The 14,371-nt window shown below is 35.4% G+C and overlaps 1 protein-coding gene across 1 annotated transcript; it reads left to right on the top strand.

The window, feature by feature from the left end:
* Positions 1 to 5,319: 5,319 nt before the first annotated feature.
* Positions 5,320 to 6,075, top strand: LOC138825667 (olfactory receptor 52R1-like). The gene has a single exon (XM_070020354.1). It carries the CDS (start codon positions 5,320 to 5,322, stop codon positions 6,073 to 6,075), a length of 756 nt encoding a protein of 251 aa, XP_069876455.1.
* Positions 6,076 to 14,371: the final 8,296 nt, after the last annotated feature.

Consider the following 14,371-nt stretch of genomic DNA (forward strand, 5'->3'; position numbering starts at 1 on the left):
GTGAATGAGTCTCAAAGTAAAGCTTTGACTGAATGAATTGTCTGAAATTTTATGTGCAGTATATATGTATTACAAACTTACATAAAGTGAACTTTACATTTAAAGATGAAGGAAGAGAGGAAAGGAGGGAAAAAAGGAAGGAAGAAAGGGAAGGAGAGAAGAAGAAAGGAGGAAAGGAAGCAGGGAGGGAGAGAAGAAAAGGAGGAAGGTCTTTTGTGTACTGGAGTTCCAGAAACATTGAGCAGTGATGAAAAGAATGAAAAGGGAATTTTGAAGACAGGGGTACTGAAGTAAATAGAGATAATGCAAAACAATTACTGTGATTATATAAGGACCTTTTGTTTTCCAGCCCTGAAGACAGGTTAAATATCTTCTTGTAAGATTAAGTACAAATTTGAGTTGTATCTGATAAATTTTTAAAAGCCCAAAAGAAAGATGCAGAGCATCTGATATTATTGGCAGAGGAATAAAACTGGATTGAGACCAGTGCTATGGATAAGTTTCCAACAAAATTTCCTATGAGTCACATATAAAGTACTAATAGTGAACTGTGGGCTGTAGGAAAATATTATGGCATCTTTCTATGTATTTCATAAAGGATTCATTATGATGGCAGAGCAGACAACTTAATCAAACACACGTTTTGTATAAATTATCAATGTAGGAAGTCAAGGAGGCATGATCATGATTGCAAACATCCTGGTGTCAGTAATATGTTACCAATTAGACACCACACCCATAGTCTCCCAGACATGACCTGAAAAATATTATGGGCTATGTATTTGTGCAAACATTGTACTATATCATGGGGTTCTAGATCTGTAGATTCAATCAATCTTTAAATTAAAAAATGGGGGGAGGGAATAATTGGAGAGTTCTAAAGAGCAGAACTTGAATTTGCTATGTGCCGTGTGCTTTCCTGTTTCTGCACAAAAGAAATGATGTGAAGGCATTTTATTTGACATGAAAAGTAGTGAGGAGATCATTGAAAAAGTACAGGAGAATTGCACAGGTTATATGCCAGTGCTATGTTGTTTTATATAAATGGCTTGAAAATCCACAGACTTTGGAATCTGTGGACATACTAAGTTGTAGCTGTTCATGTGACTGGCTCAATAATTTCCTTTTTGAGGGATTAATTTTTAAGTTTAGTGGCTTGCTTTACAGTGAAATGACTTAGAAGTCAACTCCTCACATTTTATCTCATTTACTTCATCCAGTAATTATATAGGAAGTTATTACAATGGTTTTCTAAGAAGATGAAAGCCAGAGATATGAAGTAATCTACTCTATGTTACAGAACAATAATCAGTACAGTAGGGATGAATGGGATGTCCAGGTCTTATTTTATAAGGAAGTCATATTCATCATCAGGTCCCTAGAACCTAGAGGTAAATGAGCTATTGTGCCCAGGAATCCATTTCCAGGCCACTGCTTTGTCTTTCTGTATCTGTAGTAGGAAAATTAAAGACCTTTCCAATCCAAAACTAAAAATGTAATAAATGTGTATGTTTCTAGTACTTAAGTCTGTATTAAGAAAAGCTATTACATAGAATTTTCTTTGTAAAATTATGAAAGAAAATAATGAACTATTTATGAATAATGTGGGTCTCAATTGTATCTTGCTATTGACCTTGAAGTAACATGTGTTTGGAGAGAGCACTAGCTTAGACCACGGATACAACATGGCTCACCTGTGCATTTCAGGAAAGGCAGAAATAGAGGAAGTTGTGGGCAGATGATGCATCACTCCAAAGTCACTGTTGTTAAATTTAATTCTGTTGGAAAATTGGATTAACTAAGTAACACTTACCTTCAAAGCTAATGAGAAGAAGATAAAGAATTTTTCCCAGGTGAGTCAGAGCTCCCTTCTCGTTAAGGCCAATTGATTTAACTTAGACTTGGTATTGTACCAGAATGCACTAGACAGAGCACTCTAAGATTAGAATTCTTCCTCTAATTTTATCTCTAGCCTAGTGACTTTCCTCTTTGAATCTCACTTCTTCAAATATAAAATGGGGGATCTGGGCTGGATCAAATGCTTTAATTTCAGTTCTATTTAAAGAACCTCTTTTCATGATGATGAAACCTACATAGCACAAATTTTCTCACTTAAATTTGATGTGTGCAGTACAATGTTGTTGATTACATGCACATTATTATTATTTTATTACTTTATTATTTATATTACTTTATTAACAGAAACTCAATTTCTCCCTTTTTTTTCCTAGTCTGTGGCAAGTACCATTCTACTTTGTTTCTGTAAGTTTTTCTTCTTATTATTTTTAAGTAACTGTATAAAATGGTTTCAATTTAACTTGATTAGTTTAGATAGCTCATATAAGTGTAAATCATACAGTGTTTGACTCATTAAAAATTACAGTTAGCATAATCTCCTCAAGATTAATCACTTTGTAATGTGTAACAGCGTTCTCTTATTTTTAAGGCTACTACTCCATTGTCTGTGTGATATTTTTAATTATTATCTATTTTGATTCTTTTTAGTTGTAGAGAAGAGTTGGCATTTAATCAATTATGAATACAGTTGATTCACACATATATATTCACATATATTCACATATATATATATATATATATATATATATATATATATATCCACATTGTGGATATTGTGACTAACACTGCAATGAAAATGGGTATGCAACTATTGCTTCAAGATTTTGTTTCACTTCATTTGAGTATACACACAGATATGATGTTGTCATATAATTTCATTAATTTTTTGCAGAACTGCCATTTTTATGTAGAGGCTGCTTCACTTTCCAATTCCACTGACAGCACACATAAATTCCCATTTTTCCACATCCCCTCCATTGGATGTGTTCTACTTTATGCTAGTAGATATTTTCATGTATTGACTTTTTTGTTATTGAGTTTTAAAACACTTTTTAATAAAATAATGAGTTATGGAGTACTTTTTATTTTTTTCCAAAATGATATGAATATCATTCAGCATACCAAAATGATAATTTATTCTTCAATATAAACATTAGTTTATATAAATACTTGCACATCAATAAAGTCTCTTATAAATCTATATACTGATAGTTTCCCTAAATACATATATTTACATGCACAAAATAATTATCCACTTTCAGACTGCACAAATATACCTTCTATTATATATAGTCTCACAGAGGGTATAAGTGTGTCTAAAATCTTATACTTTTAATCTAAAAAGAACACATACATTCATATCTTATGACTTTGCATTTACATATATATTAGCACAGAAGCAAGTTAGGGGTTAATATGTTGTTTCTGTACCTACTCTCAGAGGAACCCCATGTATGTTGTACAATGGGAATTGTCAAGTGGAGAAAGCTAATGCATTGGGAATGGACGATGTAAACACAATCCTTTAAATAGGCCCTGATCTGAGCCTTTTGCTGAAGGCTGACCTTGAACTGCTTATAATCATGCTCATCTGGGTCAGTAAAAAAGACAATTCCAAGGTGAATGACCCCTCATGTCTCAGGCATCTCTATCTTTCCCATTGATCAGTGGGACTCACAGAATCTCCAAGAAACAAGAAGATGCTCCACACCAAAAGGCCTAACTCTGGGAGCTCCAGGTCCAAACGTCCATCAACACTGAACTACAATCTTCAAAAGAAGACAAACAATCTGACTCCCACTGTGTCCTCCGTAGAGAGCTACCAAGGTAGGCAGTCTTTCTTTATATATAAAATTTCTATGAAGGAGATGGCACTTAAACTCCAACTTCTCTACATTTTAGTTTTAGATAACCCAGAAAAAAATATGTGTTCTAAATTTCTAATAGTATCCTACTTAGCAAGATCTCAGTTTTATTTTAACCTACAATCACTTGAATGCCTTCAGCAACATAGTGGACTGATTAACAATTATTTTCACAAGCTGCACAGAGCGAAAGATTTTTGGCCCAACCAGGAATACCATGACTGCACTTTAACAACTTTTACAGAAGAAATCTGGGTATTTCCTGAAGCGAATATGGAATAGTGTCTCTATGAGTTAGGTTTTACTTTGAGAAACAAAAACTTTAGTCAAACCCAGGTGCTGCTGGCTCACATCTATAATTCTAGCTAGCCAATCAAGAGGCTGAGTTTAGAGGCTTGTTGATTTGCAGCCATCCTGGACAGAAAAGTTCTTGAGACACCATATCCAAAGCTAAGGTGAAGGTGTGGCTCAAGGAGTAAAGCACTGGCTATGGAAGAGCAAGCTGAGTGTGGCTATGAGACATTAAGTTCAAACCTCAAATCAAAAAGAAGTTTAGGCAGGGGTACAAAATTGAGTCACTCTAGTTCCAATATTTGAAATGTATATAACTGCATTTATAGCTAAGAGGCTGTACAATGCCCTTATGAGTTCTAGCCTATGAAAAAAGAGACAATGTATGTTTAATAAGTTAGAGCAGAAAGTATGTTAGGCAAAAAGGAAAATGAGGTTTTTCTTTTTCTCATTCCTATTTATCCTTAAAAGTCAATGGGAACCTTACAAACAATGTTTCCAAATTGAAAAGGCCCCACACTTGACATTTGACCAAGGAATGGTCAAATCCCTCCATATGCCACATGACATGAAGTTCAAAATCTGTTTAAGTTCAAAAGTTACTGAGTGAAAAGACCACGAAGGGAGTGGATTTCCAGGATGGTCAGGGAAATGTTTGGAAAGGAAAGCCAAGGATCTGATCATGACGCCAATCTAACTCCTGCTGCAGACTGAGATCTAAGCTCCCTACGCTCCTTCACTGGCCACTAAAGAAAAAATCGGAAAGAAGGACAACCAGTAAAATGACTGAGGATGGTAGAGCAGTTTCCCACCAGGAGTCCTTGAAAACTTACCAGAAGAACATATACCATGAAAAAGAGAGGACATGGGTTTTAGAAGGGACTGCAGGACGTCAGTAGCTGGGAAGGAAGTCACCACCCACAAACAGGGTGAAAGAACAGGCAAGTATATTCATTAAGGCTCACAGGAAGAAGCTCATCTATTTGTCACATTTCTCTCTACCTTATCCTGTCATGCAACAAGAAATCCTTGCTGAAACTGCCAAAGGAAAAAAGTTCCTAACCCATTACTTAAAAAGCAATTATACTTGCAGCTAGTATGTTCCCACCTGATTTTACTATCCTAAATATGTAAAAAAATCATTTAACGTTATAAAACATTAATATCTGGTTATCAGTTGAATTGTTACAGGATAGCTTTAAATCCAATTGTCCCATTATGCAACAAGACAATCCAAAAACTAACAGTGGCTGATTTGATTACCATCTGCAGATAGTAAGTAACTTTGGAATAGACCCCATCCCTGATGTTCACTTCAAGGAACATCTCTGCACATCCCGAGTTCTTCATCTTGCTTGGAATCCCAGGACTGGAGAATTCCCAAGTTTGGATTGCCTTTCCATTCTGTGTCATGTATATTGTGGCTATAGTGGGAAACATCATCATCTTGCACATCATCCAAATCGACTGCACCCTGTACAAGCCCATGTACCTCTTTCTGGCCATGCTGGCTGTCACTGACCTGGTCCTGTCTTCCTCTACACAGCCAAAACTGTTGGCCATACTCTGGTTTCATGCCCATGAGATTGAATATCATGTCTGCCTCATCCAGGTGTTCTTCATCCATGCCTTTTCTTCTGTGGAGTCTGGGGTACTCATGGCTATGGCCTTGGACCACTATGTGGCCATCTGCTTCCCACTCCAGCACTTGAGCATCCTGACCACCTCTGCAGTGATGAAGCTGGGGGCGGAGGTGATGATGAGAGGGCTGCTGTGGGTGAGCCCTTTCTGCTTCATGATCTCCAGGATGCCCTTCTGCCCCAACAGGGTCATTCCCCAGTCCTACTGTGAGCACAGGGCTGTGCTCAAGTTGCTGTGTGCTAACACCACAGTCAACTGTGGTTATGGGCTCTTTGTGGCTTTCTCTCAAAGTGGCTTTGATCTAATGGCCATTAGTATATCATCCATGATGATTTTGAGAGCTGTGTTTCATCTACCCTCAGGGGAAGGCTGCTTCAGAGCTTTTGGTACTTGTGCTTCACATATCTGTGTTATCTTTTAAATGTTTTTTATTGTGAAAATACTGTACAGAGGAGAGGTTACAGTTACATGAGCAAGGTAATGAGTACATTTCTTATCAAGTATTGTTGTCTCCTCCTTTGTTTTTCCTCTACCATCCCACCATCCCTTCCCTCACAACTACAATCCCCTCCCCCTCCGACTCCCGCCTAAATTGTAAAGTTCGTTTTTCAGCATAGTGTCTTGTACATCTTTTGTCGGTTTTGGGGCTTCAGGAATGGGGAGTTATCCATGAGCTCTTTTGCTCAAGGATAGAGCTCTACCACTTTGAGCCACAGTGCTTCTTCTGGTTTTCTGGTGGTTAATTGGAGATAAGTGTCTCACAGATTTTTCTGCCCTGGCTGACTTTGAACTGCAATCCTCATAACTCAGCCTCCTGAGTAGCTAGGAGTACAGGCATGGGCCTGGCAATAAAATACTTTCTGAATGAAAAATTAAGGCCTATCTCTTATAATTTTAGATTTTTGTTGTAGATTTTGTAATTGGAGCTGGATCAGAATCTGATGTATGTTGAAGTATTTAATAAGTATTAATGTCAGAATTTTTTTAATTTTGTAATATGCAACAAAACTACTTTTCCTTTGCTTCTCTCTTCTCTCCTATCTTCTCTCTCTCTCTAAAAGCTCCTCCCAGCCTCTTTATAGATATGTATATCCTTGTAATTGTGTCATTATTAAGAAAATCAATTGATTTTCAAGTGCTTTGAAGATTTCACACTTACGTACATCTGCTCTTGTAAAATTATTGGTTGAGTAAGATTACTGCGCAATGCTACCTCCCAGGACTCAAAGAAATGCCAGCAGAGGCTCAGACACATCTGTTTCTCTTCTCATGACATATGCCAGATTCTGCAATACAAATTGAACTGTGGGTATGTTTACCAATAATAATACATTCTCAACAGTATTATATATTTTCCTTACATATGTGAAATGTATAATAAATTGTGCAATCGCTTGTGTCATATAAAATAATCCTTCTTTCTCCCTGAACCTGGTTAACAAATCTTTCAACCCTATCTCTCAGCCAGAGGAGAGCTTCTGAGACTCATTAACACCCCCTACACAGACACCCAGTGATCTCTCTTCCAACCCCACATACTTACTTTATATATCAGAGTTTGCTTCCTTTCCTTGAATAAATTCCTATCATCCTTTGGTTTCTTTTGCGGGGGGGGGGGGGGGGCAGGTCCAGTCGTGGGTCTGAACTCTGGGCTTGGGCCTGTCCCTCAGCATTTCAGCTCAAGACTAGCGCTCTACCACTTGAGCCACAGCACCACTGCCAGCTTTTTTCTTTTTGCTTATGTGGTGCTGAGGAATCAAACCCAGGGCCTCAAGCATGCAAGGCAAGTGCTCTACCGCTGAGCCACCTTCCCAGCCCCATCCTTTGGTTTCTTAAGCCCACGTGTGTGTGTGTGTGTGTGTGTGTGTGTGTGTGTGTGTGTGTGTGTGTGTAAGTGGCAGAGATAGCAAGATTTGGCTATATATTTCAGGAGATATGCTGTAATTTAAAGAGAAAAATAAAAGAACAGGAAGGAGACAACCCTTTTGTTGTGTATGGATAAAAAGCTTTTAAAACATGGTTGGAAGCTCTTTGGAATGATTTCCTAAAAAACGAAAAATCAAAAAGAATGAGTGATACAATTTCAGAATAAAGACATCATTTCAAGAACCAAGTCCTTGGGGGAAAGGGACAGGATGGGGAAGACAGATGGAGAGGTTAGCTTTCCATAGAGATGTGATTGCTCATTCTTAGAAGGAAAAGCAAGTCTAGGCAGAGGAGGGCAGTTAGGGAAATTTTATTCCGTGGTTTCCTTTTTCTCAGGAAACAAAAGATTGGTAGAGAAAGTATTGGACCTTGAAGAATGAGGAGAATAATCTCAAACACTCAAAGAATGGTTGAAGTATTATGGATCAGTATTCAGCATTCTTATAGAGGTTAGTGGTATATTATTTCTATGAAAAACCATTAGTCAGTGATATACTAACATTTTTTTGGAATTAAGTATGTGAAATCACTTAGGGAGATTTTTTCAAATTAATAAACTAATTCATTTTTAAAGTCAAAATTTTCTCAAATAATCTGCTTCTACTTTGGTTGCCAATGTAGAAACAGACCATTCTCTAAAATGTTGTCATAGCCGATTAGAAATCATGTCTTGTTTTGTAGAAAGTGTTGAGATTTAGCACGGTAGAAAAGACATCAGCTCATGATTTATTTGGTGACCTTTCTCTTCTGCCTGTTTTCATATTGATCTTGTAGCCACTTCCCCATCTTCTGATTCTCCCTGTGTCCCTATGAGAATGAGTCCTATTTGATGACCAGACTTAATATTGATTCTATGTCCTGTGAAATTAAGCTTAATTTAGAAAAAGTCTGTGATTTTTTTACTGGATAGTCTTACTTAACATTATTATACTGTAATGCTAATATTTAAATTTCTATCTCTGTTCGTTGCAATGAATAAATAGATTGAGTTTACTTTGTTAAGTCTGATCCTTACTTGGAAATTCCCTCTTCTTTCCCATTTCTCTAGTTAAAAATAAAATAAAGCCTAAAAGACTATTGTATATTTTCTTGAAGCAAATAGGTCAAAATTATAATCCTATTTAAATTACAGATATTATGATAGTATGATACCTGTATTGAAAGAAATCTCATTTCTTACAAAAGAGAAGCTTAAATAATGATAGAATCAATCTATTTGATTGGGTAATTTTTTAAGGTTTGTGATTCTAAGGATTAATCTAACAGATAGTAGGACTTTATATATTTCTAATCTTGGAATAAATCTTGTTAGTATTTAATTTAATCAAAATGTTTAAGAAAAGAAGCTTGAAAGTATATTTATTCACTTTAGGAAGAAGTACTGGTATTATAATTAGCATTTTATTGATTTTTGTCCTAACTAAAATAAAACATTGCCATTGAATGATGAAATTTATACTTGTCTTTTCATTATTCCCATCTTTTATCAGTTCCATCAAACATTTAAATTTTGTGATATATGTGAGGAAATAAGTGTATTTGGGGGGAAATTTGGAGGAAAGAGAGAGAACAAGAAGACTGAAAGTTGAATCTGTAAAGCAACAAAACTGAAAATGTAAAGCATGTGGTGTTCATTACTTAGACACACACACACACACAAGGAAATCAGCTAGAATAAAAGTTTCTCAACAAGTGTGACATTTTTCTGATTTTAGTAGTATTAAGATTACATATAGATTTAAAATCATGTGGCTTTAAGGAAAACAAATGATTAAGTCAATGAGCCCTGATAGAATGAAGAAAGACTTGGCTCTACTGATCAGTCCTAAACCATTGACTGTTGCAAGAATGTTTTCATATGACCTAACTAATTGATTTAGCTACTATTAGTAAACCATCTACAACTTTACATCCCCAGCATGCTATTAATATTGAATAATACAAACTATGCATATATTTTTCCTAGATGACCTGTTTCTATTAAGACACAAAGGACTAACAACTATTATGTTTGGGGAGAGAGAATCCTCTCTGATCAACTAAATAAGCCTTTTAGTTAAGGTCCTAGATAATCCAAATATGCTGCTAAAATAAGAAATATATATCAAAGATCTATATTTGTCTTAATCAGTCAAAAATAGCATTAACTATGAGAGTATCCATACCATAAGCTTGCAATATTTTGATAATGACAGCAAATCAGAGGTACTGTTTCTAAGCTACATATTCCTCCATTATGAATGTGTACATATGCCCTTTGGGATTTCAGAGAAGATCTGACTTTCAGCTTAGCTGTTTTTTCTATCATGTTGATTTACATTATGAAGTTAAGAATTTTTTTTATTGTGAAAATACTGTACAGAGGGGTTACAATTATATGGGCAAGGTAGTGAGTAAATTTCTTATCAAGCATTGTTGCTTCCTCCTGCCACACACCCCCCCCCCACACCAAAGTTGTAAAGTTCATTTTTCGACATAACGTCTTGTACACCTCATTGTTGCAATGGGTCCACCTGTATCCCTATTTAAGCAATTTGTTTTTTCCCTTACCCTCCACAAATTATACCAACATCAAATACAGTGAAAACAGGGGTTATACTTTGGGGGAGAGACATACAAAGAAACAAAGAAATATCTTATAAATATGTTAGAAACAATAGCAAGCAAGAAAAAACATTTGAGTCCTTATCTTGGGGTTCAATTCACTTAAGATCAACTTATATGACCATTTCTGCTTGTCTCAGACATATACTAGTTATTGCAAATAAGGGAAACCATGGGACCTATGTTTCTTTGGGCTTGGTTTACTTCACTTAATATAATTTTTTCCAAGTTTTTCCATTTCCTAACAAATGGGGCAATGTCATTCTTTCTGATAGAGGCATAGAATTCCATTGTGTATATATACCACATTTTCTTGACTCATTTATCTAAGAATTTTTTATTGTTTTTTCCCCAAGAAATTTGACATTCTTTTTAGTTTCATGTCATACACAAACACGATTGTCATAATTTAAGGAATTTTTATAAAGTTACTAATAAATCAAACAAGGTAAAACCGAGAAAAAATCCTGGTAGCATGGTATTAGGGACCCACCTTGATTTCCCAGTGACACATTAATGATCTACCTTTATGATTCATGGCATCCAAACTTACCAATTATGACTTTGACTTCTTAAATATAACAGTGAGATGTTTTTAATTTTTAATTTCCTCTTATCTGAACACATTTAACTGTGGCCATTGTAACTAACATTTCTAGTATGAGGATCTTTTTTTAAAATCAGTAGATGAATAGCTCAAAGTTGATCAATTTGATCGATCAATTGCTCATTGATTAATGTCATTTAATAAGCAACATTGTGGTCTACTTAAAAATATATGACTCTGTCTCAGGCAATCAATTGAAATGCAGAAGCTGATAACAAGTACTGAAATTTTGACAAGGAGTTAAAGACACAGCCATGTGTGTACCAGTAATTCTAACACGGGAGATAAAACAGACCTTCTAATATTTTCAGGAAAAATAAAAGACAGATAGAACTTTGGAAATCTCCATAAAGAATAAAAAAATGTCCAGGAATTTCCTAAAATAGTTATAGCCAAATGAAAATTACCACCTCATCAACTAAACTATTACATAAAATTATTTTATCAGTCGTATGTTGAACAACCTCTTTTTCTTTTATGAAACATCTAAGCATTTTATTTCTAAAAAACCTTATAGCTGGGGCTGGGAAGGTGGCTTCGTGGTAGAGCACTTGCCTTGCATGCCTGAGGCCCTGGGTTCGATTCCTCAGCACCACATAAGCAAAAAGAAAAAAAAAGCCGGAAGTGGCACTGTGGCTCAAGAGGTAGAGCGCTAGTTTGAGCTGAAGAGCTAAGGGACAGTGCCCAGGCCCAGAGTTCAGGCCCCACGACTGGACGCCAAAACAAACAAACAAACAAACAAAACTTATAGCTAAATAGTGTGAAATGTATGTGTGTTTGTACTGGAAACCTTAAGCAATATAAAAGTAAATACTGAATCCTTTTCTATTCTTCAAGTGACTTACTAATATTTGAGTAGGTTTGTTTTAAGTTTATTTTTCTATGTACATAGAAATGAAATAAATGAAACAATATTGTTGGTCAATATTCTTTATATTTTTGCCAGAAATCACACTCTTATTAGTATACAGAAGTCAGTTTTATTAGCTCAGATATTTAATCAAACCTCTTTTGTTAATTCTTTCCTGTTTTCCTCTATTTCACCCAATAGAGCATCAAATCATTTCATACACATATTTGTGCACATAGAAAGATAGTTTGGAAGATATATCCTGGAATTAAAATTCCCCACACAAAAGATATTGAAAATAGTAAATCACTTTAATATTTGAAAGTTTGATACTGTTGATATGACTTAATATTTTATCAATATTTTTGATTCTGAAAGAGTATTAAGAAATAACATTTTATGCTATTGGCTGTCAGTAAATTTACTATGAAAATTATATTCACATTTAAGCCTAATTTTCTCTTTGTTTTCTTTATTAACTTAGTTTCTTTAGCTATAATAAATATTAGCCTTTTAATTGCTTATGATTGTTTTTACCCTAATAATGTTTTAAACCAATCTGAACAGTTAACAACATCTTTTATTATTTATGGGTTGTATATCATACTTTAAAAAGTCCTAATACATAACATATTTCTGCTATATTTTGTTATATATAGTATTGCATTTTACATTGAAATTTTTGACTTACCTCATATTTATTCACAATGTAAGAATGTGATTGTCTCTGAAACTGGCTCATAAGAAATTGTACTCTCAGACCAACGGTAGCACAAAGATTTGCATAGACAGAAATTTGTAGCCTTTATAACCAGCTCTGATATTTTCTTCTGGTGTGACTTTTGGAAATTCATGCCCTATCTCTTAGTTCTTTCATCTGTAAAATATAGATTTTAAGCTATATATCTGGTAGTGTTGTGAAGAATAATTAAAAACACATTTAGCTTGGGACAGGGACATAAAAAGACCTTAATAAATATTAGTTACTTTGATAATAGAGTAAGAGTCATCCCATGACTTTTTATTAATGTGTGCCATTCTAGGGCTTGAACTTAGGGTCTCACACTCTTGCTTAGCTTTCTCCCTTAAGGCTTATGCTCTACCACTTGAGACATACCTCCACCTCTGGCTTTTTGCTAGTTTTTTGTAAATAAGAGACTCAAGGATTTGCCTGCCAAGGCTAGCATCGAACCTTAATCCTTAGATCTCAGTCTCCTGAGTACCTAGAATTACAGGCATAAGCTACTAACAGGTTCTGGCCACAAAGACTTTCCAAAGTATTAGAAACATTTTGCTGTTTAATTAATGTGTATTTTTAGTAGATTTTTGTTGACTTTGTGGTTGTCATCACTGTTTGAATTGGATTAGATTGAGGAGACAAAAATATTTATTAGACATGATATGCCTCTTTTAACTTCTGTAATATACATCATAAAACCTTTTTTGTAATAGAAATAAGAAATAAATGCCAAAGTATTGTATGTCTTTCCTCATGTTCAAAGAGAGTCTAACTAGTTTAATCATAAACTTAAAGTTGAGAGGTAGCAGAAACCATGTCCTTAATTTTTATTATACTTACTGAATTTTTATATGATTAACTATAAAATTTTTAACTCCTCCCCATGATTAACTATAATTACCTTAAGGGTAAAGATTCCATTCCTATTCTGGTTATTGGTTCATAATAGATGCACAATTAGTATTTAATGAAAGTGAATGGAATGTCTATTGTACATTTGATATAGTCCTCTAAAGCAGCAAAATTCTTAAACTTCCAAGGTAGATGTTATTCCAACTTCACATAGGAGGAAATTGAGCCGATTTTATGAACTTTCCGAAGATGCATACTCTACATGGGGGGGGGTCTTGGTAATTTTAGTGCTTCTGATCCAGAATGGACTGGCTCTGCGTGGAGTCAGAATTAGGGAAGCATAGGTTTGTATTCTGTTCTGCTCCCAGTAAGGTCAATCTTAGTGATTTCCTTTATGTGAAGCAGAACTAGATCATGTATCAAGCAAGACAATGCATTACATGCATGCCCTTGAGAAGCTCAAAATAGCCTCACCATCTCTGTGCAAGTAATGGTGTCTAACCCTAAACAAATGAGGCCAGAGATCTGATCTGGCAGTCGACCATCCTTGTCACAAGAAACAAGTTGCAATTGAGCATTAGAAAGGAAAATAGTAACTAGATGTCTGAAAGAACACCTCTGATATATGTCCCCTTTCCTGAAGTTGTAGGCTTTCTGCTCACTCTGGCTCTTTTCCTTTGCTTATTTGCACAAGATTAGCTGCAAAAGACTTGTTGGAAAACTGAAACTTGCAACCAGAGAGGCCATTGCCAGACAACATGTCCCAACAATGCTCTGCCAGTGTCACAGCTTACATAAGCTCCTGCTTATGAAACAAGGTGCTTGACTTTGAATTATAAAACATTATGGGTTGATTGTTATCTAATACACAGCTGTTTATTGGGAATCCTAGTTCTATCTCTAACTCTGTGGTATTGCGAACCATTTAACATTCCTGGGAATAATGTAATCTGAAAATCTTCCTATGTGAGAGAGCAGTGAACAGTGGCAGGGAGATATCATGTCTACTCGAGGTGATGAGAGAAGAAAGAATGGTTACTGGTAACTGTCATGGGGGCATTCCAGAAAGGAAAGGAGACAGAACATGACATGTGGTTGACATGTGGTTAGCAGCCAAGCAGAATCTGGTAGAGAAAGGA

Source organism: Dipodomys merriami, unplaced genomic scaffold (genome assembly GCF_024711535.1).
Source record: "Dipodomys merriami isolate MVZ:Mamm:240054 unplaced genomic scaffold, mDipMer1.0.p SCAF_14, whole genome shotgun sequence".
NCBI classification, from domain to species: domain Eukaryota; kingdom Metazoa; phylum Chordata; class Mammalia; order Rodentia; family Heteromyidae; genus Dipodomys; species Dipodomys merriami.

Excerpts from the sequence above, each read along its gene's own strand:
- LOC138825667 (XM_070020354.1), top strand. The coding sequence starts at position 5,320 with ATGTTCACTTCAAGGAACATCTCTGCACATCCCGAGTTCTTCATCTTG.